The 27150-nt window shown below is 50.9% G+C and overlaps 1 protein-coding gene and 1 long non-coding RNA gene across 3 annotated transcripts; one reads left to right on the top strand and one right to left on the bottom strand.

The window, feature by feature from the left end:
• Positions 1–12849: 12849 nt before the first annotated feature.
• Positions 12850–21721, top strand: NOCT (nocturnin). The gene is made up of 3 exons (XM_077176670.1): positions 12850–13157; positions 18516–18785; positions 19609–21721. The coding sequence occupies exons 1-3, from the start codon at positions 12977–12979 to the stop codon at positions 20442–20444; spliced, it is 1287 nt and encodes a 428-aa protein (XP_077032785.1). The 5' UTR covers positions 12850–12976; the 3' UTR covers positions 20445–21721.
• Positions 13174–26561, bottom strand: LOC143693895 (uncharacterized). Of its 2 annotated transcripts, none has more exons than XR_013181864.1 (3): positions 26412–26561; positions 24215–24377; positions 13174–14784 (listed from the first exon to the last, which is right to left on the bottom strand). It is a non-coding gene; the product is annotated as an uncharacterized LOC143693895 (long non-coding RNA). The 2 variants fall into 2 exon arrangements; XR_013181863.1 differs by lacking the exon at positions 13174–14784 and adding an exon at positions 21269–22775 and having other exon boundaries at positions 26412–26556.
• Between the last annotated feature and the right edge of the window lie 589 nt (positions 26562–27150).

Here is a 27150-nt window from a genome sequence, read left to right as displayed (position 1 = left end):
TTTGGGCGCTGGCAGAGAACGGAGGCAAAAGGTGCCAGAGAGCCCTTTCTATCGCCTTCAGCCCCTGCAGCTGTTCTGAGGGTTCCAGGGCACAGCTCGCTCCGTTCCTAGATCAAAACCTCACGGCAATATCTTCAGAACTACTACGCATCTCCAGTCGGAACCTTCTACATTCCTGTAAACAAATGAGTGCATAGAGAGGGTTTCTCCCCAGCTGAGTTTAGAGACCAATTCCTATTCTTTAGCAATACCTAGAAAACCGAATGCCTTGCCAGGTTTTAGCATCCTACACCCACTCACCCCTCCCTGTGCATTTGGTGGCAGCTTTGGGTCCCTCTGGGGGACGGCACCCAGCGTGACCCCCGCCCCTCGCCCGCCCCCCACCTGCTCCTGCACCGCCGTGGGGCTCCCTCTCCTGGGCACCTTGGGCTGCCCCCAACGGCATCAGAGCCCCGAGTCTTCACCCCGCCTTTCCCTGACCCCCAAAGAAGGCTCCGAACGAATCCGACTGCCCCGGACAGCAGCGCAGCGCTTCCCCCAAGCCCTTCCCACACGTGCATGGCCCCAGCAAGGGATTCTGCTGCAACAAGAAAGGGGGGGCAGCCCCCAGAAGGCTTGAGGTTCCTGCCCAGCCTCGCTGTCACGGGCCAGGGGCAGCGAGAGAGGGAGCGGCACAGACGGCGGCGACGGCCCGGCACGGAGCGGGGGCCGCTCTCAGCGCGATGCCGGCAAAGCCGCAGCTCCGGCGCTGTCGGCCGCGCTGCTTGAGCGGCACGGGGGGATCCGCTGAGAGCCTCCGGCCCCGCGCGGGGACTCCTGCAAGGGCCCAGGGGCGCCGGGCTCCGGCCCTCGGGGCTTTATTCTCCGGCAGCCCGAGCCCCGCGGCTGCGGGGCAAAGAAGGAAAGGGGGCACGGGAAGAGAGGAGCGAGAGCAGGGCACGACAAAGGGCGGCGAGGGAGCTCGGGCTGTGCAGGAAAGCGGCACGGGAAGGGAAAGCCCGGGACGAGGGTACACGGAGGCTGGGCAGAGGAAGGAGAGAGGGGGAACAGAAGGGAGTAGCGGGCTAGGGACAGGACAGGAAGGAGCCGGGTTTGTGGGAGGAGAGGGAATGGGGGAAAGGGAGCGAGAGAAGGCGAATACGGGGAGAAGGAAGGAGGGCTAGAGAGAGGGACAGGCGGGGAAGCCTCCCAGAGCCCCGGCTGCACCCCGAGCCCGGCCCGGCGCCTCGCCCTGCCCGGGATGCTGCGGCGCTCGGCGGAGCTCGGCTCGCTCCGGAGACGCTCGGCTCGAGTAGGCTATTGTCGGCTAAACTCGGCTCTTGGCGCCTGCATTCGCCTCTTCGGCCGAGCTCGCCTCGCTTCGGCCCAACTCCCAGCCGCTCTGTGCCTTCGGCGCGCCTCGGCTCCGCTCGCCTCGGCTCGGCTCCCCGACGGCGGGCGGGCAAGCGCCGCCGCCTCCCGTTCAGCTCGCCCGGCTCGGGGCTCTCCCGCTGCCGCGTCCCGCCCGATGTAGACTAGACCCGCCGCCATTAACATAGAAACAACCAACATGGACCAATCACAGATCCACCTGCTGCATTCCATAGCAGCAGATAATCAGTGTTTACATTCTGTTCCTGAGGCCTCTCAGCTTCTCAGGAGGAAAAATCCTAAGGAAAGGATTTTTCATAAAAGATGTCTGCGACACTCTGCACTCAATGAAGGCAGCCTCCAGCTTTGTCTCAGAGATACCTGGCAGCTGGACAGTAACTGGAAAACACACATAATAGAAACTGCAGCAAATGTCATCTGAAAAAATAAACAGCCGTGATGTCCCAGCACCCCCCACCCCATCACCCAGAGTCCCCAAAGGCCCCGCACCACCCATCACCCACAGCCAGGGAATTGGCACCTCTCCCTGCAAGGGGCTTCAGCAGGGCATTGCCACACCCTCAGACTGAAGATGTGCAACACACAGCACTGATGCTGCAGTGACATTGCAAATAAAATGTGCCAGCACTGATAACCATCATTTCACATTTGGTTGGTATAAATATGTAACTCTTTTTCTCCTTAATCAAAAATAAGCTGCTGCAGAGTTCACCATCTCTCTCAATGGAATTCACTAAAGGATTTGGAGATGATGTGCAGGCAAAGACAGCATGCTCACTAATCCATGTGTTTTGGAAAGGCCCTGCTTTGCCATAGAACTACACATGCAGCTGTGGAGTCAGCCCAGCTGTGCTTGCTCACTGAGCCAGCTCAGACCAGACACCATTCAGTTAAAGTAATGCAGGGTTCGTGCTGAAAGCTACAAAACCATATACAAAACCCATCCATCACCTGAAAACATCAGGCATATGAGTTTGTGAGGTTTTTCCCATTCAAAAATGTCACAATAGGACACAAAATGAATGACATGCACAAGCTGAAACGTCCAAGATAAAAAGAAGGAATTTTATATCCAAACTCCAATATTTATAGACTTTCAAAAGCACCCATGGATTGGAGGATGAAATTCACACCTCTCCAGCCACACTGGTCAAACCAACAGTCCATCAAATTTCTCCTCCTCCATAAAGGAATGCAAAACGATCATTATTTACATGAAAAGTGTGTGAGAAACTCCATTACAAAAACGTAAACATCAGAAGGCTTAGAAGAACTTAGAAAAACTGGGTGACACAAAAAGTCCAGGGCTGTGTTTATTTTTCTGTCAAATTCCACTGTTTCTAGCTGAGGGAATAAATACATACAGAGTATTTGTAAGCAATTCCAGCTCTGCCCTTTGCTTGACACCTCACCTGGAGATGCAGTGGCATTTCATTTATCTTGCTTGTCTCAGGGTTAATTTTGGCAGCAGCCAGGAAGGGCATAGCCCTGCAATTATTTGATGCCACCTCGTGCCATGGACATCGGGTGGTGATGGTGTTTCTTTGGTGGTGCATGGTCACATCACCCTGGATTCCATGAGGTGAGCAGTCACATGTTAACTGTGCACCACTCTGCACACTCTGCTATTAGCATTGTTCTTACAGTTTTTCCTATTTCTTTGCCTTTTCTAATAAATTGTTCTTATCTCACATTTTTGTGCCTCCCGTTCTCCTCTCTATCCTGCTGCATAGGGAAGGGGAAGGAAGTGAGCAGTTTGTGGTCTGGGGTGCTACAGCAGGAACGCCAAATTGTGTGGTGAGCGATCACATGGAAATAGTTTGCCTATCTTTTAACTCTCTTATTAGTGTCTTGTTGCTGCTCTTAATTTTTTTCTTCCATTGCTATTTCTAGGAAATTGCTCTTATTTCAACCTGTGATCTTTAGCTTTTTGTGCCTTCAATTCTCTCCATTTCATGGCAGGAGCAGCAGAGAGAAAGTGAGCAAGCAGCACATGGTCTGGGGTGCATCAGTGGGAACATTAAATTGGGGAACACCATTCTAAAGCGTGTCTCAGCACCTGGAAATGGAGTTGGTCTTCATGATGACTCTCAGGATGACTCTTCATGATGACTCCTGTGGCACAGGAGGTACAGTTTCTGTACAGGTTCTGTGAGAGGCCATAACAACTGAGAGGGGTGCAAGCAGGCTGTTTCATGACGACAATCAAATGGGCATTTCCTACAATGACAAGAACAGTGGGTATAGCAATCACAGAAGGTTTGGTGATAACGTAAACTTGGCTACCACCAGCAGCCAGACAAGCTTTCAGTCAGTTGTGGAGAGTGCATTTTTCTTCCTGCATATGTCTGCCCTGCACTGTACAAAGAATGAATGCTTCCAGAATTGCTATATCCTGACACCAGTCCAGGATGCTGCCCATTGACAATGCCCTAAAAGCCCAAGTTGGAGTGAAAATCAGACCTTTGCCTTGCTAGACTTTGGATCTTGAATGGCACCACAGGAGGGATGCTCAGTTAGGTCACGGATGGCCAAACAGCCTTTCCCCTCCAGGACACACATCCAAGCCTCACTGGAATTGCTAATGATCAACCACCCCGGCTTCACTGCATTTGCAAGCATGGTTTTTGTTTGACAGGTTTGCTCTGTGCTGCCTTGCTGCTGGATTAGGTTACTGGGCTACCTCTGAGTTGCCTGGACAGTCCTCCCACTGTGAATTTTAGTGCCCAGGGCTTGTTGTCCATCTCAGGAGGAATTTTCTGCTGACCTTGACTCAGCTCACTGGAGGGGAAATGGATTTAATGTTGAACAAAGTCCTAATCTCCTGAGGTGAAGGGTCTTGCATAGGGCAGTCTCTGCTCCCTTGCAAAGGACAAGTTGTTCAAAACTGCCCCTTGTCCATCCAACAGACACAAGTCCTGAAATGACCCCAGAAGTATCTTTGGGGCTTTTTTAATATCACATTTGTGGATCACCTATTGCATGACTCTTTCGCTGTCCTCACCTTGTTCATCACAGAGTGCATCCCTACTTTGTGTCGGGAGGCCAAGGATGAAATATCATTTAACCAATTCAGCAGGATCCCAGAAGGCTCCTGGGCAACACACCAAACAGCCAAGAGATGATAAACCCAGTATTTCTTCAGCCCATTGCTGCCTTGGAGCATTTCTGTGGCATCAGTCAGAGCCAGTCACGGGCTGCCTGCTCCATGCCACACACCCAGGAGCAGGAGGAGGTGGCACATGCTCCACGAGCCAGCTCTGAGCTGTGGTGACACAGTGAACCCCAGGGAGGTCAAGCACCAGAAGAGGCTGAAGAGAAGCTGGGGGAGACTGACACACGGCAGCGAAGGGATTCAGAAGACAGGAAGCGTGCCTTGCCAAGCAGAGTTTCCACCCTGCAGGGATCAGCTCCCGACTGGACTCTCTCTGCAAGCTGTCTCTGGCCTTGGAGCCTCAGAAAGCCTGTTAGGGAGAGCCCCAACTAGTCCCCTGATATCCCTGGGATAGGGGTGAAGATAGAAGCTCTTTTGAAAAAAGAAACTAGAACACAGTAAAGGCAGAAAGTACAGCTGTTTTGTGAGAAAAACAGCAGATTCACCCCAACTCCAGGGTGTACCCATGGAGAAAAGAGAACCTTTCCATGTCTTCTGAAGCTGCCCTGGAAGGACAAAAATCTCTTAATAATTAAATCCATGTTTGACGCAACTCAAGTAGGGAATTCGCAGAGGACTTTGCTATTGAATAAGCAGTTCATTTTTGCAGGGTGATAAACCCAGGCACGGCCCAGGTGGCCTTTGCCATGGCTTGTTTTCATTGCCTCAGCAAAGCAGCCCTGGGGCACCCAGCCGGGGAGAGGGCATAGCCCAGCCAGCCACCTGGCAAGTGGCCACTTCCCAACCCTTGTTTTCATGGCTCAGAGCTGGCAAAACCTGACGCTGGACCAGGGCAGAGGGCTCAGGGGCTGCCCAGCCTCTTGCAGCCTGGTGCATGAGGGCAGGGTGGCTGCAGACAGCGCGAGAAGCCCAAAATTCCACCGGATGCCCGAAAGGGAGCTCCCAATTTTGTGTTTGCATCAGCACCGAGAGCTTTCCAGCCTGGATTTCAGGCTTCCCAGCTCGTGCTGAGGCTGGTGAGAGCTGAGCAGAGGCGCTGGGGACAGCCAGGGTGCAGGCTGGGCAGAGGCAGGGCCCCGCAGAGCGCTGCCAGCGGGGTTACGCAAGGCACTGCGGGTCACTCGGGCGACAGGGGCACTTACACAACCGGCAGGGCCAGTGACGCAGGCACCGCTGGCTCCTGGCCACGCTGGGTGGGCACCAGGAGCTGGGAGCTGCCTGCAGCTGCCCAACCAGGGCGCCTCCACTGAGCACACCCCCAGCAGAAAGTGCAGCCCTGGGCCTGGCTGCCAGCTCTGCCCTGACAGCCCCTCCTCAACTGCAAATTTATCCTCTGGAAACTGATGACTGGCAGGTTTCTTGACCGAGGCACCAAGGTACCATGAAACCAGGGTAACAGAGTGTGAAAAATACAAGTTGCATTTACTTGCAAAGATGAAAACTGGCATCATTTTACATGAAAACTGCAGTGCCCGGGCAAGGGTCCTTGGCATCCTGCATCACTGCCAGGAGCTCCACAGAGCCAGCACCTCCACTGACGTGGGCTCTGCAAAGTGTTACGGTTTGATGCTGGCACAGCGTTAGTGCTTTTATGAAAATGTGTCACGATATGTCGTGACAACAAATATTCTCCAAACAGGGCCATGTGTAACATAGAAACACAGGAAATTTCAACTGTGTTCCCAAAAAAAGGTTTTTTTGTGTTTTTCCATAACACAAAGAAACCTCCTCTCCTCTTAATAAACTAAAAATTACTTATCTAAAAAGTAGTGACAGACTGAAAGTTAGTAATCTAAGAGATAACAATTAAATTAAAAGTCCCAAGTTTTGTTTTACTGTAATGTATTAAAAACTTAATTAGAAAGAATAAGAATATTTAAAAAGTTTTCATCCTAAGTTCTGTGTGTTTCTTTTATATAAGTTAATAGACTTTCTTTTTCCCTCTATTCCTAAGCTAGATCCTGCTTTACTCTATTCCTAATCACATCTCACAATAAACACCAAAAAAAAATATTTTTTTTTCATAAAAACACCAAGATTGTGCCAGCAGCTTAAAAAACTCACTTCTTCTCAAAGTACGAGAGTCAGGCACTGCAAACCCCAGGCTTTTCAATGGTGCTCACTCCACTGGCCTCCTGCTTGCCTTAGGGCTCTGAGCAGAGGCAGGTGAACCTCTCATGCATCACCAAGTGTTCCACGTGTTTGCAGCAGCTCAGGAAATGATAGCCCTGCCAGGCCTGACCTTTCTAAGGACCCCTGAAAATCACGTCACCATCTGAGAGCTGCTCAGAAGCTACAGCCATGCCACACCATCATAAATGGAAATGTGTCCATTTCCATCCTAAATGGAAAATGTGTCCATTCCTGTCTCCCAAAAGGCAGACTAATGGCTGAATGGAAATGTTTGCTAAATATACTAAATGGCAATGAATGGTCCTCCCCTTGTTCAGTTAGGTACAGGTGAGCATTGCAGCGAAGTGGGTGCACTGGCTCCAAGGAGAGCTATTCACTGGTTCCCTTCAAAGTCACTAACACACATAGAAGGAAAATAAAATGGCTTGGCCCAAAAAAGGCATAGAGCAGGTCCTTGGAGCATAAATAAGTATCCAAAAAATTACCAAGTGTCAGAAAGTAGATTCAGAGAGCTACTGTGAAAGTCAAGACAAAATCTGGCTGCCTCATGTCCAAGTCTTAGAAGTTTTGATTCCACAGGCAGACCCCTCTTAGAAAGACACCTGTGTCTAAATCCAAAGTACTCTGTTTAATCATCCCCACTGTAGGGTGTATTCCTACCTGAGGTGAAGTGACATGCATGTTTCTTTAACAAGATGTCAGAAGTGTCACTGTCATTCCCTCTTCCTCAACTGCCTGGAACCCTGCACCATCTGCTACCCAGGCCTGCTGCTGGGTATGGATACCAGGGTTCAAGCGGCAGAGCTCCATGTTGTGAAACGCTTTGGTGACTGAACGAGAGCTGAGGGCTTTGGAAAGCTCTCCTGGCCATCTAGGGCAATGGCACCTGTTCTAAACACCTAAATCTCTGCCCTACTTCACCTCAGGCAAACTTGTGTCAGGGCAGCCTCCCTCCTCACACCTGCCATGATCCCTATGTGTGCCACGAGTGCCGGCTCACAGCTTCTCCCAGGGGCCCAGAGCAAGGTGAGGCACGGAGGGGAGAGCAGGAAGAAAGGGAGGAAACCCCACAGCAGATTGATGGTGGGGATGAAGGGCTCCTGGTGAGGTGACAGGGGAAAAGGGCATCCTGGGGGGCACAGGGCATCCCAGGGAACAGCATCCAGCACTCCAGGGGATGGCATTGCACAGGGCATCCCACAGGGCAGCATCCAGCACTCCAGGTGATGGCATTGCACAGGGCATCCCAGGGAACAGCATCCAACACTCCAGGTGATGGCACTGCACAGGGCATCCCTCAGGACAGCATCCAGCACTCCAGGTGATGGCATTGCACAGGGCATCCCAGGGGACAGCATCCAGCACTCCAGGGGATGGCATTGCACAGGGCATCCCAGAGGAGAGCATCCAGCACTCCAGCTGATGGCATTGCACAGGGCATCCCAGGGAACAGCATCCAGCACTCCAGGTGATGGCATTGCACAGGGCATCCCAGGGAACAGCATCCAGCACTCCAGGTGATGGCATTGCACAGGGCACCCCTCAGGACAGCATCCAGCACTCCAGGGGATGGCACTGCACAGGGCACCCCTCAGGACAGCATCCAGCACTCGAGGTGAGGCATTGCTCCCAGGAGAAATCAGGTGTTGGGATGTGTGTGCACCAGGAGTTTCAAACGCACTGTGCTCACAGGCACCTGTGCTGAGCAGAATCTCGCTGCCACAGGCTTTCTCCTGTCACTCCCCTGTGACACTGCAGGGATTGCTGTCCATCTCCCCAGGGATGGCAGCTTCAGAGCATGCTTTTCCAAGCTGGAAATGTCGGCAGTTAGAGCAGCAGTACCAAGCACAGCACAAATGCCTTCCTGACACAGGGATGAGCGCCTGGGAGGAAGTGACTGAGGAGGTGGAAGGATCATTATCCTCAGATCATTACTAATCCCAGGGAAGGGGAGTTGGAGGAAATCATTGCTTTTATTAGATGCCGGAGAAACTTCAGTCAAAGGCATATTTTTTACTAAGTAACAACAGCCTGATGGTCCTGAGTTTATCACAGCATTGGAAAGGGATTAACAGCCTGGGCAGGATGTTTGAAACATCAGCATCTCCAGGGTAAGATCAGGTCAAAAAAACTAAGAAAAAAGCATTTCTCACAGTCTATGCATCCTTTCACCGGGACCCTTCCTCTCCATTTGCTCACTGATCTCAGCTTGTGCAAACATCAGGCAGATGCACATGGGACAGCTGAGATGAGTTCCTCAAGGAACTTCTCTCTTTTCACTGAGTTGCGTGCACCTAAAATTAATCATATCTTCTGTGTATTTCCAGAAGGATTCTGTTTCCCATAGAAGGCTAGTAGGGCTTTTGAATCACCCCCAAGGAATGCCAAGCAATCACTGAGTCACACTTTGGAGGTGAATCACCACTGTTCCCAGTCTTGGGAACAGAGCCGGTGTGTGTTGAAAGCGGCTTCATCAGGGACTTCTTTTTCTTTTACAAATGCCTTTTTCATTGTCATGCAAGCATGGGCACACTAATTGCCTAAGGAAAGCCAATACTCAAGAGAGCAGAGAAAAACACATGCAGTACAGCAGGAAGCAGAAAACCTTCTGTCCTTCCTCCTTGGAGATCACACGAAGAGGTGGTTTGGCCAAAACCCAACTAGAAAAATCAAATTAATAACAAACAAACTGCACTGCCATTCATTAGTTACTTGAGGACTAAGCTTGCTAGGTGGTGAGCAGCTCCAAGAAATCAGCTGGAACAGGAGATGAGGAGGATGAGCAGCCATCTCTGTGGAAAACCCAAGGTTTTTTTCCATGGTGCAGGAGAGCAGAACAAAGCTGAGGATTTGGAGCTCAGAGATGGGCCCAGCTGCCTCATCCCCTGAACAGGACACAAAGCCAGCAGCTTCCCTGTCACCAAGTCTCCAGTCTGTCAGCAGCAAAACCCAGGCTACCTATCCCCTTGGCCACCATTGTCAGGGATTCTCTTGGCCCAATCCTGCCAGAAATGGCAGGGCCATTGGGACAGCTCATGGATTCCTTGGATCACCAACCACTCCTTCCTTCCAGAAGTATCTGCTCATCTGAACAGGGGAAGACAAGCTGGTTACAGAGGTTCATGCACAACAAGCATAAAGATAAACCCTTGCAGAGTGCCCAGACTTGAGAGCAGACAAGCCCAGTCAGGTGCAGAGCCCTGCAAGGAACCAGGGCTCCCAGTCCTGCACAGCAGGCAAGCCTCTGTCTCTCCTTTACTTATTTAATGAAGTGGAAAGGATATGAATCAGAGCTGAGAGATCTACAAGGAATGTTCCACATGCTTGAAAACAGAGAAATCCAGGCTCCAGCCTTTTCCTTCCCAGGGTCTCGAGCTGCTTCTCCCCTGTGCTCCCAGCATTGTCTGCTGACACCAGGCTACTTCACTTGGCAGAAAACAAAACTGGACAAGTTAGTTACTAATTACCTACCTGTTGATTAATTATATTTCTTGGGGTTTTTAGTTTGTTTGAAAGCATTTACATTAGAGCATTTTGCTTAGGGAGGGCTACATGAGCCTACATACAGCCAGGTGTAAGTTTAAGCACCAAGATCCAGGACCCACCTTTGAAACTGCAGCTGCTCTACAGATGTTTTTGAAGAGAAAAGCAGCATTGAGACAAAAACATCAGCAGCAGAGAACTTGTGAGACTATCACAACCCATGATACCACAATCTTTCCTTCGATAACCAAAAAGGAAATGAGTAACAAAGACAAACAGCTAAAACTACAGATGAGAATAACAGAACTAGCACAAGCCTCCAGGGATGAAACTGGGATGCCATCAGTCAGAGCCAAGAGGGTTCAAACCATCAAAATGGTACAAGGGATCAAATCCAGCTCTAGAAATGAGACAGAAAAGTCTGAACAAGGAAGCAAACCAGGTAGAGGATGGGCAGAAAGAAAAGCTAACTCTACCATCCCAGAAGACTCTGGATGTTCTCCCAAGCTGTCGCTGAACCCCTAACAAGCCCTTCCAAAATCTAGGCAAGAGGAGTGGCACCAGGTGTTAAAAGACCAACAATGCACCTGCCTTCAAAGGGGAAGGAAAGTTCATTGCAAATTGTCACGAAGAACAACCTGACAGTGACAAATGTGGCTGGAATGGAGAGTAACACAAAGAAAGACGAGCAAATTTGTGGTGGGCTGTATGCAGGAGACAGTGGGGAAGAGCTGGGGCAAGGAGAGGCTCGAGGAGACAGCAATAAGAAAAGATTTAGAAGACATGACGTGAAAGAAGAATGTTTATTTTTTATAGGGGAAAACAAAGACCAGGCCCATGAAAAACAGTCTGCAAGATGAAAAGATTGCTAGAACAATGACAGGGATCCACTAGTGTTGCCCAGGCCAAGAGGCACTTCCTGCACTGGGGAAAGCAGGATCAGCTCTATGCTTAGGAAAGATAAGCACCTAGAAAGTCAGAGACCTTATGACATGCCAGGGGAAAAGAGTCCCATCCTTCTAATGGCATCTTGCATTTGCTTCCAGGCCTGGAGGCCAATTTAGTCCCTGGAAAGGTCAGACCTGCCTTTCCCCTGTCCCCAGAGGCATGCCTACATATGGGCCCAACACCAAAGCAGACAAGAGTTTTCTGGAAGCTCAGGAAGGTTGTGAAATTCCCTTCACTTGCCGCTTAGAACAAGCTCAGACGTCACTCACACAGGCAGCCTGCAGGTAATGCATCCTGAAAGCATCAAGAACAGAGGTAAGATCCTCTCCAAAACCTGACTTGTGCTCAGCAGTGGAGCTCAGCCTGCCATGCTGCTGAACAGAGGCAGCTCTTCTGAGGTTGCTCTGGAATGGTCTTTCTCACTGCTTTCACCATCCTTTTCCATTCACTCAGTTCCTGAACTGCCTGGCACTTGCAGAGGGGGTTGTTGGCTCCCTCTGGTTACTGTGACAGTAGAAGCATCCTTAGCCTCTCCAGGCCCCTTGTTCCAAGTGTCCCCCATCCTGTTGAACACTGGTGCAGGGGCTGCTGGGGCTTGAGAGCCCACCAAAAGAGCACCCCCAGCACCCAAACAACACCTTCCACCCCAACGACCCTGGAGGTTTTTTCCCACCTAAATGATTCTACTGTTCTCTCTTGTCTCCAGAGGATGGCTATAACCACCCGAAGCCCAGTAGGCAGCAAACTGGAGAAAAAAACCTTGACAGCAGGCACTGGAACACCAAAACACAGGGAACACAGGGATCAGTTGCTGTGCCCTGATGCCATCTTTCTGTCAAGAGAAAGCCTGAGAAAAAGAGGGATGAGCCAGGGGCGCTCAGGCAGCCCCAGGTGTAATAAATACCATGCTGCCAGTTTGTCCTGGTTCCTGCAGCAGCAGCAGCAGCATCCCTCACAGAAGGCATCTGCCTCCCCCTGGCCCCCTCGGTAGTTTATCGAACACATAAAGAACCAAGTATTTCTAGGGGAAAAAAAAAAAAAAAGTCCCATTTTCAGCAGGAAGTCCGTTCAGACTAGCTGCGGGCACTGCCCTAATTCCAGCACAGGAATTCGGGGCTGCCCTTGGCCCCTCCGGCCTGACACAGGGCGCTGGAGCAAAGAGGCCACGGGAAGCGGAGCCAACAACAAACAAGAGCACCCACCCCCAGCTCCCAGCTTTGGGGCCCAGACCCCCCTTTACCGGGGGCGATTCCCCGATATTCCCCCCAGGCCAGCGACTCACGGGCTCCCACAGGGTGGGGTGCCGTGCTGAGGGAGTGTCCCGCTCTCCACGCGGGCCTGGGGAGGGGGATGCTCGTGTCTGATCGAGCCATCCCAGTAGAGGACATTACACCCCCAGCGCTGCAGGACCAGCCCGGCTGTGCTGGGAGCCCCGCGGCTGCCGAGCCCCGCTGCTCCCTCAGTGCCGGGCCGGGCGGGGCCGGGCGGCCCCTGAGCAGTGACGTCTGCGGGAGCAAAGAGCGCCCCTTGCTGACATCAGCGGCGGGAAACCTCCCCCGGGCCAGACCACTCCACGGCGGGGTAGGGGAGGCGGGAGCGGCCAGGGAGCGCGTCCTTCCTACCGCAGCGTCCTCCGCCAGCGGCAGCGGAACCGCGGGACGGTCTTTGCGGGAAGCGGGCTCGCCGGTCTTTGCGGGAAGCGGGCTCGCCGGTCTTTGCGGGAGGGCTCGGTGTGCGGGCGGCGGTGCCGGGAGGGTTTGTTCGTACCTTGTCACTCCCCCCCGCGGGTGAGGGTGGTAGTGCCCGAGGTACGCGCCGCGCGAGGCGCCGCCGCCTGTATAAGCGCGGCCGCGGGGCGGACACGGGAGCTGCCGCGCTCCTGGTCCCGCCCGATCCCTACCGGTGCCGCTCCGTCCTGCCGGGAGCATGTACCAGAGCTCCGCGCGCTGCCTCTGCTCGGCCCTGCCCGCCCTCTGCTGCGCTCCCGCCGCCGCCGCCTCGGCCTCCCGCCTGCCGCGGCCCCGCTGCCAGCCGCCGCCCCCCGGCCCCGCCGCCCCGCGGGCAGCAGCGGGCGGCCCGCCCGCCCCGGGGACGCCGCCCCGCACAGGTGGGTATGGGCTGAGGAGGGGGCGCCGCCGCCGCGGGAACCGCGCGGGGTCACAGCCGGAGGCTGGTGCCGGGCCGGTGCTGTCGGAGCGGCACCTGGGCTGCGCTGCCCGCGCCAGCGTGTCCCTTGTCCCCTCGCCCGCCGCCTCTCCGGGACTGCACCGGCCCTTGGGCTCTAAGGCAGCGGCCGTGGCGCTCGCCCAGCCGGTGAGAGCGCGCAGCATCCCGCGGTATCGCACGGGCGCTGCCGGAGAGCCCGCCGGAGCTTCGGGCGTTTCGGGCTCGGTGCCCTCCGTGTGCGGGATGGAGCACCCTGTGCCCGCACCTGGGCTGGGTGCGGGAGGCAGCCCGGTATCGCTGCGCTGGCCTGTCTGTGAGCCAGAGGGTCAGTGTCCGTGTGCCGCCGTCAGGAGCCGGCTCTCGGCTCGCTGAGCCGCCCTCTTGAGCTGCACTCGGTGTAGGATGAGCTTGACTCACTCAAGGCTCGCTTTTCACTCAAGGCAGCGTGTGGGAGCAGCCCCGGTTACCCTCTGGCAGGCAGCAGCAGCCATCGCGTCCCTATTTGTCTGTACTGTTAAATAATTACAGCCCGTTCTTCATTCCCTACATGAGACCTGGAAAGTGCCCCGATGCCCTCGGGTGCCTGTGCGGACCCCACCTCGGTGTGTGCACCCACCGCCCCCCTGAGCTCGGATCCAGCCCTAAGGCGCCTCTGTTGGCTCTGGCGGTGGCTCAGAATGCCCGTCCGGAGCCATTCCTGCTGACAGCTTCTCCACTGTTGCCGTGGGCAGGGCGATAAGCCCGACTCCTTATCATTGAATGGCTTGGGTTGGAAGAGAGCTTAAAGGTCACCTGGTTCCAGCTCTCCCTCAATGCGCAGGGACACCTCTCACTAGACTCGGTTGCTTAAAGCTCTATCCAGACTGGGCTGGACACTTCCAGTGCCAGAAGAGCCACAGTTTCTCTGGACAATATGTCTGAGGCTGTATTACACATCTGGCATGCAGGAGATCCACTTTGCCCTACTGCCTGCAGCTGGGGCTGGGGTGAAGAGAGTTCATTCCCTGTTGCAGGAGGAGCGTAGAAGCCAGGCTGGGGCAGGGTGCTTCTGTTTGTCCTGCTGATGCTAGGCCAGGATGCCCTCTGGCAGGATCGAAGCTTCATGGCAGTACAGGGAAGAGGAGCATATGCATCTGAGAGCTGGCAGAATCGAGTTCATGGTTAATAAAGCATTCACAAAGATAAAGGTTTCCAGAGCTTGTGCCAAGTACTGATTCCCTATATTACTGGAGGCAGGATTTGAGGTTCACTCTTCTTTCTGATTTTGCCTGTTGAGAACAGGCAGCTTCTGCCTTCCTCTGGTGAGCTCTCACTGCTGTCCCAGACAAGGCTGTACATGTAGCATGATACCTTGGTAGCGTAGATTCTGTCACACAGGGATGGCGCCTGTCAAGTTGTTCCTGGAACTGGGGTTCCAAGGAGGGCATTTGTAGCTGCTGCCTGCTCTAGGGCCGTGGAGGCTGATGTAACTCCAGACTGCAGGGGTGTGGAGTCAGTCACCTGGCAGGGAAAGCCTTGTGGTGGACAGGGTAGGGCTTGTGCCTCAAAGCCGTGCTGGGAGGTATGACCTGAAAGGAAGGGAAACGGGAATGTTGTTCACCTTAGCCAAAAGGTCAGCGCCAATACCCTTCTGCAGCCCTCATCTCTGAAATAAAGTATCCGATGGCTCATTGCCCGAGATCCTAGTAGCTCCTCTCTTCTGTGCTGGATGGAGCAAGAAGCCTGCCAACCTTACACCCTGTTCTTACATTTAACTCTCAGTTTGCATTCTTCCCTCACCCTTACTGTGCTGAGGTACCACTCTTGCTGAGGAGAAGGAACTTACTGATTTAAGCACCTTGCATAGTAATTGCTGAGTTGGTGTTCCCTGTTACAGAACACCCAGAGAATCACTTTCATGTTTGCTATCCACCGCTACAGTGCACGCTCAGAAGTCTGCTTCCTTCTCAGGAAGGAAAAAGAGTTTCAGTCTTCTTTTGAGGGCCCAGAGATAATTGTGTGAAAGAGGGTCCAGACTGTAAATGAAGCACTCTCAGTCCTCGTATAGGTGGCTTGAAAGTTCTTGGCTGAAGCAGAGGGCTCCTTGGGAAGATGCCAGCCTAAGATGACTGCTTATCTGCACAGGTCTGCCTCTGCCCCCACCAGCACCACGGTGCCACAGCACTGGCAGCACACGCTGTCCCAGCAAGTTACAGGTCACTTCACTTGCAGATTTCAGAGTGGTGACCTTGTATTGTAGGTGGATTGCTGTGGACGTGGTTCAGTATTGCAGAAATAACAAGAACTGGTTTCTGTGTTTGGTGTTTTCAGGTTGGGGTTGTTGGTCTGGCCCCTGATCTGCAGAACACCTCAGTCTGTGTTGTCATGATTCCAGCACTTTGGGTACAAAGAGCTTGTGTAGATAAGCAGTCATCTTAAGCTGGCATCCTCCCAAGGAGCCACCTGCTTCAGCCAGGAACTTTCAAGCCACCTATGCCAGGACTGAAAGCTGTTGTTGTTCTATTTCTAGAGTCCCATACTGCTGCTATCAGATCTCTAAAGTCCCATACCTCCTCTGTGTGTTCTCATGGCTGCAGATCTTCACAGCACAGACTCCTTCTTCTGCATGTTGCTGTCTCTCAGGTCAGGGCTCCTCCAAAGCTCTCCCTGACTGGCCAACCCGCCCCCTTTTATCCCAGTTATCTTCAATGGTCACAGCTGCAGCGCAGTTAAGGACATGGCAGCTGCAGCCCATCAAGGGCAACAGGGACCTCCCGGGGCAAAGCCTCTATGCAGATATTCAAGTACAATACATGCATTTTTCCATGACTCAAAGGCCACCTTTGCTATAGAAAGTGCTTAATTTACAGTCTGGACCCTCTTTCACACAATCACCTCTGGGCCCTCAAAAGAAGACTGAAGCTCTTTTTCCTTCCTGAGTCATGACTGACTTTAAGAGCTGTCAGATCAGTTCTGGGCCATAGTACGGGCTGGGCTATGCTTTACACCCCATAAAGAGCTGGATACACCACAATCCCAGGGATGATGGGATTTAGACAATACTCTGTTGGCTTTGTTTGCAGCTTGGCAGGTGGAGGCTGAGCTTAGCCTTGATCCTGCTGTAACAGCTGTAAGCTGCTCAGGGCTTTGCCTTTGACTCCAGCTGTGTTGCACCTACCTTGTGCCTTTCAGCATCATCCCTCTGACTCAGGTCAAGCCACAGGCAGCCCAAGAGCTGGCTAAAGGCTTCTTGGAGGGTTGTTATTATTATTATTATTCCTTTGGAGAGCCCCACATGAGCCGTGCTCCTCACCCACGGCATGCAGGGACTGCCCTCAGCTGCTGCCACAGCCCTGATGCAGCAGAGAGCACTGTGCTTATCTCCACTCGCTGCACCTCTCCTAAGAACAGGTGAGTGCTCCCTGTGGAGCAGCTGTTAAAAGCTCTGCTGACTTCTTTGGGTTTCTGCATGGCTGCCTGGCAGCCCTGCTTGTGTGTAAACTGCACCCTTCTGTATCCAGCACAGAGCGTGCTTTATCCCTGCTCCCACTGCCCTCACAGCTGTGTCAGGATCCTGCTTGGGGATTTTGTGTTTCCCCTCACTATTAAAGGGCACTTCTACTACTTCAGCAGTACTTGGCTTCTTGAGAAGAAGTAAATTTCTCTGTAAACTGAGAAAGGCTGCAGAAACAGAAACACTACACATAGCTTCTGTGGAAAGATGTGTGTGTGAGCTCAAAATCACATCTCAGTTTGAGGAACTCCTATTACTTTAACTAAAAGGACAGAGATGAGGAGAAAAATCCTATATCTAATCTAAATTCCCATTTCACAACTTTCTTGGAACTGTTCCACGGGCTTACACATACAAAACACACATTATAGCAAGTAGTTTTTAGTATCTTTTAAAAGTATCCATTTTCCTAAATAGAAGGATGTGGGATTTATACTGGAGAGTCTTTCTTTTCCTCCTGAATGTGTTTATTGAACTGTAAGGGTGTCCATCTTACTGCCTGCCCCTCTAGCCTGTCATTACTCTACGTCTGTCACCAGATCTTAAAATTGGTAGTGCTGTAGTTCAGTCTGAGCGTGTGTTGGGTAGCATGCCAAATCCCCTGCAAGATGTGATCACAAGATGACAATTTCATCCTCTTCCTTTTTTAAGTAACTCAAATGTACAAATAAACCTACATGAAAACCACAGTGGGCCAACAGCAGTGCAACACTGAAGTTCTTTTGCTTAAGATTCCCTTTGCAAAAGGCATTCAGAGTAAATAAGTTGAGACAACAACAAAGCTCAGTCAGCAGTGCCTCTTATGCAAGTGGCTGTGGTGCAAGCACTGCCCTTCCTGCCTGTGTTGGAAGGAGCAAAGCCCTCCCTCCCTGAGACAGGGCTGGAGAGCTGTGGGACACATGGTGTAGCAATACCACAAAACGTGCATGGGCCAAAACAGAGCAGGGACACGTGTGCATCCCCATCCTGTGGCAGCTGTCAGCCCGTGTGGGATGGGGAGGCCTCCCTGTAGGAGACATGGGCTGTGTGAGGGCCAGCTGCATGAGCAGGGAGAGCTGCAGACAGCAGCCTGTGTGCAGCTCATGTGGGTGAGGTGGCCAGAGCAACAGGGAGGGCTGAAAACCTCTGCTGAGCTGGGGCACAGCACACAAGAGTGAGGAGGTAAAGGGAGAAAGGAGAGTGGGGGGAGTGAATGCAGGGATGTGGAGCTGGGAGGCACCACCTTCTCCACTCCACATCCTGAGGAGGTCCAAGCCAGCAGGAGCATCTGGCTGCTTCATGGTCATGACAACATTACTGCTTTGGGGATAAATGACACTGATCAGAGATTCCTGTTAAATACTAACCTGAGGGTTGGTCAGGTTAACTGGAGCCTGCAGCCTGGAGGCATCCCATATGGACACAGGGTGCCACACCATACAGAAGTAAATGCTGCACATGAAATAAGGAGCAGGCAGCATTTGTGCACCTGCTGGGCTCTCTCCTCTGTGAACAGGGGAAAAGTGTGCTCTACTGTGTTTCCTACAATATATGCAGAGTTAATCTTAGCCCTGCTATTCTGGTTGAAAGGTTTCTTTGTTGCCTTAGAAGACAGCAGCATGATGCCTTAGACCAGGCTGTTTGCAGGCTGCAGCCCCCGATGACAGGCAGAACATGAGACCGCACAGGACTGACCCTCTCCTTACTTTGTCTCAGACTCAGGAACGGGCTCCTGCACAAACCACCATGGCTGGCACTGCAGCAAGGTACCCAGGTGATGAGGAGAGCTGTACTGGGCCATCTCTAACAGCAGTTTTTCCCTTGCAGTGTGTTCCATGGGAAACAGCACCAGCCGGCTCTACAGCGTGCTTGCCAAGACACTGAGCAGTGGTGCCGTGTCCCAGCACCAGGAGTGCCTGGAGCAGCTGGACTCAGCACAGCTGGATCCTATAGACCCCAAGGATTTGCTGGAGGAATGTCAGATTGTCCTGCAGAAGAGGCCACCCCGGTTCCAGAGGAACTTTGTGAACCTGAAGAAAAATGCCGGCAGTAACCACCGCCCCATCCGGGTCATGCAGTGGAACATCCTCGCCCAAGGTAGGAGATGCTTGTGAGCTCAAGGTAGGAGCTTGAGATCAAATGCAGCAATGAAAACCCTGGCAGAGCAAAGGGAGAGGAGTGAACCACATGAGACACAACTGACTGAGGGCCAGGGGATAGTACTTTGAGCACTTGGAATAGTGGCTTTCCTTCTGTCCCACCGGAAAGGAAAAAAAAGGTCTCTCCTTGCAACTCTGATGCCCAAGGGAGCCCCAGATTCCTGTCTTACCTGAACATAGTGTATTCTAAAAGCTGTGACCCATCAGTTTTAGATGGTTGTTAACCCCAGAGAAAACTCATGTTTTTCCTAAGTTTTATTTGTGACGTTTCTCTTCAGTTTCTGATTACCTTATTGGTGAGCTATCCATAAATTCAGATCTGCTGCGGATAGTCTTAATGCTTAAAAAGAATTTTAACTGCCAGTTTTGAATCAAGGCTGTGGGTTGACGACTGCAGCAGCCTCACCTTAAAATCTTTTGGTGTGGGAAATTTCCCTCATGGGGACTGCCTTAACCTTCTGCAGTCTCTTTTAAGCCACTTCATTTTATTTTGGCTTATGCTGCAGCAGCCACACGTGGAAGTACTTGCCCTTGTGTAGTGGGCAGAGGGGGAGAAAGTCTTAATATGTCTTTTATCTGGAAAAGGAAGTTAATTTTTTTGGAGTGACTCCAGTGACTTGAGCTGGGGTTCTCACACCTGCTGGCAAATCTGGTACCCTTAAAGCCACCAGCATGTAAGCTGATAAAGCCTGGAGGATGGCAGGCTGTTTGAGCTATCAGTAACTTTTGGGTTTTTTGTTTACCCTCCCTGCTAATTCCAGCTCTCGGGGAAGGCAAGGACAACTTTGTCCAGTGCCCCATGGAAGCTCTGAAATGGGAGGAGAGGAAGTGCCTCATCCTGGAGGAAATCCTTGCGTACAAGCCCGACATCTTGTGCCTTCAGGAGGTCGACCACTACTTCGACACCTTCGAGCCGCTCCTCAGCCGCCTGGGCTACCAGTGCACCTTCTTCCCCAAGCCGTGGTCGCCGTGCCTGGACGTGGAGCACAACAACGGGCCCGACGGCTGCGCCATCTTCTTCCTCAAGGAGCGCTTCCAGCTCGTCAGCAGCGCCAACATCCGCCTGACCGCCATGAAGCTCAAGACCAACCAGGTGGCCATCGCCCAGACGCTCAAGTGCCGCGAGACCGGCAGGCTCTTCTGCATCGCCGTCACCCACCTGAAGGCCCGCACGGGCTGGGAGAGGTTCCGCTCTGCTCAGGGCTGCGACCTCCTCCAGAACCTGAAGAACATCACCCAGGGAGCCAAGATCCCCCTGATTGTCTGCGGAGACTTCAACGCGGAGCCGACCGAGGAGGTGTACAGGGAGTTCTCCAACTCCAGCCTCAATTTAAACAGCGCCTACAAGCTGCTGAGCCCCGACGGACAGACGGAGCCCCCCTACACCACCTGGAAGATCCGGCCCTCCGGAGAGTGCCGGCACACGCTGGATTACATCTGGTATTCCCAGCATGCCTTGAACGTGAACTCAGCGCTGGGCTTGCTGACTGAGGAGCAAATCGGGCCCAACAGGCTGCCCTCCTTCAACTACCCTTCCGATCACCTGTCCCTTGTGTGTGACTTCAGTTTTAATCAGGACCCTGACAGGCTGCTGTAATGTCCTGGAACGCCACCCGGCACTGCGGTGTCCGAACTCTCCAGCCTTGTATTGTAGAGAAAACCTTTGAAGCTAGATGCTGTTGAAAGATGAGGAAACGTTGTTGACTAACCATTATTTCAGGCACTTGTTTGGAGTTACACTTGTTGTTCAGCCCTCATTAATGTGCAGCCTTCCAAGAAGGAAGAAGGAAGCCAGTGTTCTCATCATGCTCTTCTTGCTGCTTCAGGGTTTGAAAACTAGAAGGCAAATGGCTCTATTCTTTCACTAAGCCCCCTGTTTTAAGGATTTAATCCTCTAATGAATGTGGAGGCCTTAGTATTTAAATCAAAACACTTGTGTTTGTAAAACATGTTGCCCTGACAGCATGCTGGCTGATTTTATTTATTTCATGTTAAGCTTCTGCAAGTACCAAAGGGAGTGAGGTTCAACTACCCAGTGAGATTACCTTAAATCTTGTTCTGTTTAATGCAGTTTAGACAAAAAGCTAAGCTCATCATAGTGTGGTCTTGTCCCTTTTCCATGACCTGAGATGACAAATTCATTAGAAGTGTGAGGAAGGACCCCTCCAGTAAGAGCAGGTGAGGAAAGAGAGGCTGACCATGACCTAGAGTAATACCCTCACTTCTCCAGAACAACGTGCATGTATCTGTCACACACATACAGCCTGCAGGCTGGACAGTGACTGTACCTGCATTTCTTCTGTGCTTCCCTCTCGAGGACACAGCTAACCAGGGACTGTCTTCCTCTGAGCATTACTTTTCTAAATGGTTTAAATTTGTAGTCTTGTCAATCTTGCTGTTTTGGTAAAAGGCCAGTCTTAATATTGAAATATTTTCTTTTATTTATCTTCAGAATCTAAAGCTACACTGGAACCTGTTAAAAGATAGAATTTATTTATTGAGAGAAGTTGGTGATCCTGCATCTGATTGGAAAGTGTGGAGTGACAGTGTTCAGGAGCTTCTTCCTGTGACCCAGAGAAACTCTGGCAGAGCATCTGGGCTACAGCAGAGGGGTGTTAGTCCAGTAACTCCTGTGATTGGTCACTGGTGACACAGGAATTGCACATCTGGGTTGTTGTAGACATGCCATTATGCCAGAAAATAGCATAGGAAGAGAGGGGGCAAGAGGGACAACAGTTGGAGTTGTGCTGACATATAGATAGTTGAGGACGATCTGGCAGGGCAAATAAAGCAGTATTTCCATGTGAGGTAGGGTGCATAGTAACTCTTAAATGTTCCAGGTCTTTATTAATAAAACCCTTTGGAAAAAAGTTATGTCTTGGCTGCTGTCTTTGTCACTTGGCTGTCCCGAGTTCCTGCTGCCAAGGAGGTGAGCTGTCTCTGCTAGTCTGAGCTTGAGCTTGGTGCTGGTGCTTCCTCTTCCAAACCTCCTTTCTCCCACCCCTAACCCCAGTCTCAGAGTGGCATGGCTGCTTTGCCTTCACAGCACACACTCTTTCTCCAGCTTGGGATGTCCAGATTCCACAAGTCTGAAAGGAAGGGACTTGTGCTTAGCTGTTAAGCTGCTCACTCCTCTAGTTAGAGAGGAAACCTACACTGCATTACTGTAAATATCCCCCTCTCCAGCAGCTGTGTGGAGCTACCAACCTGCAAAGTGAGGTGCAAGAATTCCTCCCTGAAGGCTGCTCAATCTGCCTGGGAAGGCTGGCCCCTTACAAGATGCAGCTCCATCTGCCACTTTCTCCCAAAAGCTCATGTGAAGAGAAGAAGCACCACAGGTGTGAGCTTTGCACAGCCCATAAATTACCATACTTGCAATGCTGAGAAGGGAAATACAGAGCCTGGTGACTGCCAGTCCCCAACTCCCACACAAACACACTCCTCATCAGCCAAACAAATGAAGTGCTGCTGTGCAGCTGTAACACACTCTGCACGTGTTCCTGACCCTTGCAGGAGGAGTGCAATGGTCTGCTTCCCAGCAGAGGCTGCTTTGGCCAGCCTGGGATCCATGTGGATTTGACTTTCCCCAAAAGAAAGGATTTTACAACCCAGGAGACAATGGCCTTGGTGAATATTGTTACCAGGCACATGCAACGTGCCAGCACCTCCTTGGGCTAGAACTTCAGCAAGAGCAAATTGTGTCCCAGGAAATCAGAAGGGTGGCACTTTTGGGAGAGGTTTTGGGCAAGAGCTGCAACACTGCCCATGCCCCACAAGACGAGAGATCTTTGAGCCTTGCTGCTGTGTTTCATACCAACTGGACACTGACAGCTTCCTCTTCATGGTGCTGGCTGCCCTCAGTTGTGCAGAGGGGGTGACATGCACAGCTTCTCCTTGACAATTATTTTCTCTTAGGACCTCAAATGGTCTTGCAGGGAGGAGAAATTATACAACTGCTTGTTAGTTAACATCTGTAGTCATCTGCAGCTAAACACTTCCAAAATCAACATCACAATAAGCACTGTAAGATGGTATCTTTAGTAGGTCTAATCCTTACTCATCTACCACAAAGAACTCACACCAGAAGCTGGAGCTTCCATCCAGGCTCCTTTTGGCAGTTTCATTGCTCTGGAAGAAACTGTACTTGTGGTAGAAAGCCCTGACTTGAGAGCAAAGATCAGGTCTGTATTTAAAAACAAACTAAACCATAATCAAAAAACCCCACCACTGCCACCAAAAATGAAATCACTCCATGATTTCACTTCCCTTCTGTACAAGCAGCTTCATTTTCCTCAGGCCAGCCAAGGTGTCCCTCAGTGTGGCACCTTCCCCACGGCCAGGGCGTAGAGCCACAGACCCCACTGTGGGAGGCTTTTGAGCAGCAGGAGCTGCTCTCAGCTGCACAACTCCCACTGCCACCCTCACAGCGGAGTACATGGTACCTAGGATTCTTAAGACATGTTGATTTGTACCCTTGCTTGCATCCCTTGCTTAATTCTCCTAAACAAGAAATGGGCTGTTGAGAAAGAGCATGATTTGTGTGATAGTGCCATCACTGCAGAACCTCTTCTCAAGTGGAAAGGGCTGGGATTCTTCTTCCATCCTGGACATGTTACAGTACGTGTTCACTGCTTCAACTCCTTAAAGGGTAATTTTGAAGGCAAGGGGGGGTGGAATAACTGAAAAGGCTGGAGACTTTTCCCATCTCAAGGCAATACTGTCCTCTCAGAAAACCCCTGCCACAGTGCAATGTTGAACCCTTTCTGCTGGATTTCAATAAAAAGGTGGATAGGCTGCAGAAATGAACTGCTAAGTTCCCAGGCAGTTTCACCCTTTTATTCCAGTACATGCCATAATCTATTTGGCACTCTTTTGGAAAACTTAAATGGATTATTGCTTTTGCTTTGTTTTATGCAGCGAGAGACAAGCCTGCAGCACTGAAATGCTTCTGCCAGCTATAAATATCAGTACACTAAATATTTTTCAGAGGCAGCAGAAGGGATTTTTTTTTCCTGTGTAGCAGTATGACTCCTAACAATAAAAAACGTCTTCCAAGCTCTCCTTGTGAATGTATGCCTTATAAACACACCAGGGCTAAAAAAAGGCTCCACAGATCCCTTGCTTTCATCTTGAATAAAGGCTGCCTGTGCTTTAGCAGTGACACTTCTCCCTCACTCTCAAGCAAGCTGCAGGAAGAAATGACCCACTTGTTTAATTTGCTGAGAGGCAGGAGCTGTTTGAAGCTTATTAAAACACTATCTTTCCTGGAGAACAATTAGATCCCAAATACATAGTGTCATTTGGATCTTCCTAATGAGCTTAACACCTGCTATTTGAACTGTCTCTGCAAGGCAAAATTGCACTCACCTTGTTCTGGCAGTAGCAATCCTCACACGGAGCTGAGATCCCTGCTGCACGTGTCGTGCTGAGTACCAGCTTGAGGCTTCAAGCATTCTCCATTTTCTCCTCAACTTCTGACTGCCCCTGGCTCACGCATGCCTGATCTCCTCAGATGTAGCTCTCCAAAGCCCTAAAGTTGATGAAATCAATTAGCAGAGGATCCCAAGAGCCCAGCCTTCCTTTCAGCACTCTCTACCCAGAGTTGTGCCAAGGCCCAGGCCCCTGCCCTGGGAAAGATATGCAAGAGAGAGAGAGCTAACAAAGCCAGTTGTCTCTACAATGGGATTCCCCTTTCAACTTCGCTCATTTTTGATACTCAGACATTTATTCTGAGTTGCAACTTACAGCTGAGGTGTTTTTCCCCCTCTGGATTACACAACATCACTCTTTTCATTCTATAACTTAAAATAGTGGGTTTGAAAAATAAAAATAGTTCTTATCTGCAAGATCAGTGGTACCAAGTCTGTGTATGTCTCCATGCCTTCTGTATAAAGCATACTCACTTCACACAAGTTTCATTCTACCCACACATCCACGAGTTGCTGCTTGCCAAGGATGAGTTAAGCCTGGCCCCTACATGAACCACCAGATTCAGATGTAAAAGGGAATCCTGCTTTCACCCATGTACAAAAACATCAGGTTCTTCAATGGGATTTCAAAAGCCTGGGAGTATAGCTAGATACTCAACTAACCATTTCAATATTCTGGTGTTCCTTTCATCCGTTTCAGACGTCACAAACCCGACCAAAGCTCCCTCATCCCGAGGTCACGTCCTCCAACACCACCAGTGAAAACATTGTTATTTACAGTATGAGGGTAGGTGCCCTTCCCATGTCAGCTGGAGCCCATCCTCCCAGAGAGTGAGGCTCTCACAGCTCTGCAGGACCTCCAGGCGGGTATGCCCTGGCAGCCAGGGCCATGTGCCACTTGCTGCTGGCCAGGGGAGAGAGCCCAAGCGCCGTCAGGGCAGCGCCTCAGAACCGACCACCCCACCAGCAGGGCAGCTGCGGCCTTCAGGCCTCTCCTTCTTGCCATTACATAAGGAAGTCCTGGCATTACAAGGAGGTCATCAGCTGGAGATCCTTATCTAATTCCAGGAAGACAGTTTGTCCCCGTTTGACTTCCACTGGATCTAAATTAGGTGTTGGTCTTCATTACAAACGCTCGACATCGATACCTCATGCTCTGAGATACAATCAAGTAACAGCCATCTAGAACAGGGTTTCTTACAGACTGGACTTACAACAGCAGCTTTAAAAACACTGGTTTCTCTCACCTTTTAGCTCAGATTTGTACCACCTGCCTCTCTTTCCATGGCTCCATTTCCCCTTACTCAGAACATGAGTGCCTCTCAGACTGTCAGATTAATCCAGTGATTGCCCAGCTTCCCCTACTTCCCTTTCCTACCTTTCTTGGAAAAAAAGGCATCTTCTCTCTCCATGTCCTTGTGTGAAGGGGTCTTGGTCCTCTACCCCATGCCAGAAACACAGTTCACATCTAAGAACTTTTGATTCTTTGGACTGCTGCCTTACACACACTTTTTTATCGCCTTCAGCTTCCTTTTGTTCTTAAACTCCACTTCCCTGCTCAAGAGGATGAACAAGCACAGTTTTTTCAGAAGCCTTTCATAGCCCCCCAGTGCTGGCCTGGCTGTGTGGAGCTTTATTTCCACTTTTCTTTCCAGCTGAAGGGAAGAACGGGCCTTGCTGCTGGGACTCTGCAAGTAACCTGCTTCTCAGCATGTGAAGTATTGGATTCTGGTGTCTCTCAGCATTACACAGGACCTCAGCTGCAGACAGCTGTTAAAAGTGCTCCTCCAGGCATGAAGTACTTACATGATGATTCAGGCTTCAATTAAATCTCAAGATTACCCAAGTTCCTGCCCTGAGGACTTTTCAGGGCATATCACTAGGAACTGGGGGTCCATTGGGCACCTGACTACTCAGGTACTCATGTGCTGTGACTGCTATGAGCACCCACAGCCAGATGTGCCACTTGGTGCCCCTGGAATCAGGCTAAGCTACACTTGCAGCCATGCAGCTGCACTGGAAACACAGAGCCACTACAAGGTGCAGCTGGAGGAGCAGCTGGGCAGCTCACAGAGCTCATGTGTGTGATCACCACACTAACAACACCTAGGAACTAGACCCCTGCCAGAAGTTACCTCACCAGCTACAGCAAGCTCCACAGGTATTTACACAAATGAGTGAGAGAGATGGTCAGCCCTCTGAAGCAGGGTGGAGGCACAAAATTGCACACTGTATCATCTATATTAGGATGAATGCCTGGAAAATTTCAAGTAAGAAAAGAAGGTTAACAGGTTAGCAGAAAGGAAGAAGGAAAAAATAAACAGCACACCAAACACCATTAAATTTTCTTTCTGTATTTCATTAAAACCTACTTGAATACACTTTGAAACAAGAGTACAACAAAATAGAATATACTTCAAATGTTGAATATACAAACTATTATAGTTCGTTCTGAACACTGGTACTTCCCTCTTAACTTCAACTAAAAAAAATTTACAGGTTTAGAACTACCTGACAAAAGCTCATGCTGGGCGTGACCTCTGAAGTGAGAGTAGAGCTGAAACTGAAATGTATGCACAGATGTCAAGGCTAAGTGAGAGAAACAGGCATGGTACAGCAGAAGGCAGAAAACCTGCTGCTACTTTGTCCACGATTAAGAAATTTAGACAGACTTTTAACTACCATACAAAATATGTTACATGTTATTCTATAACAATACTGTGCTAGGTATAAGGTTTTTAAAAAAATTTTTTTTTAATAAAAAAGCTTTACACAAACAAGCCATTAGCTTATTTCAAGAAAGATAACTGAAAATCAGTCTAAGGCTTTCAATTTGAATCTGCTTAAGCTGTATGATACAAAAATCCCTCCAGG

This window comes from Agelaius phoeniceus, chromosome 4 (genome assembly GCF_051311805.1).
Source record: "Agelaius phoeniceus isolate bAgePho1 chromosome 4, bAgePho1.hap1, whole genome shotgun sequence".
Lineage (NCBI taxonomy): Eukaryota > Metazoa > Chordata > Aves > Passeriformes > Icteridae > Agelaius > Agelaius phoeniceus.
The sequence above is the reverse complement of the archived record's forward strand: the minus strand, read 5'-3'. Positions and strand labels throughout refer to the sequence as shown.

Excerpts from the sequence above, each read along its gene's own strand:
- NOCT (XM_077176670.1), top strand. The coding sequence starts at position 12,977 with ATGTACCAGAGCTCCGCGCGCTGCCTCTGCTCGGCCCTGCCCGCCCTC. Across the intron at positions 13,158-18,515 it reads GGGGACGCCGCCCCGCACAG|TGTGTTCCATGGGAAACAGC; the intron begins GTGGGTATGGGC and ends TTTCCCTTGCAG. Across the intron at positions 18,786-19,608 it reads GTGGAACATCCTCGCCCAAG|CTCTCGGGGAAGGCAAGGAC; the intron begins GTAGGAGATGCT and ends TGCTAATTCCAG.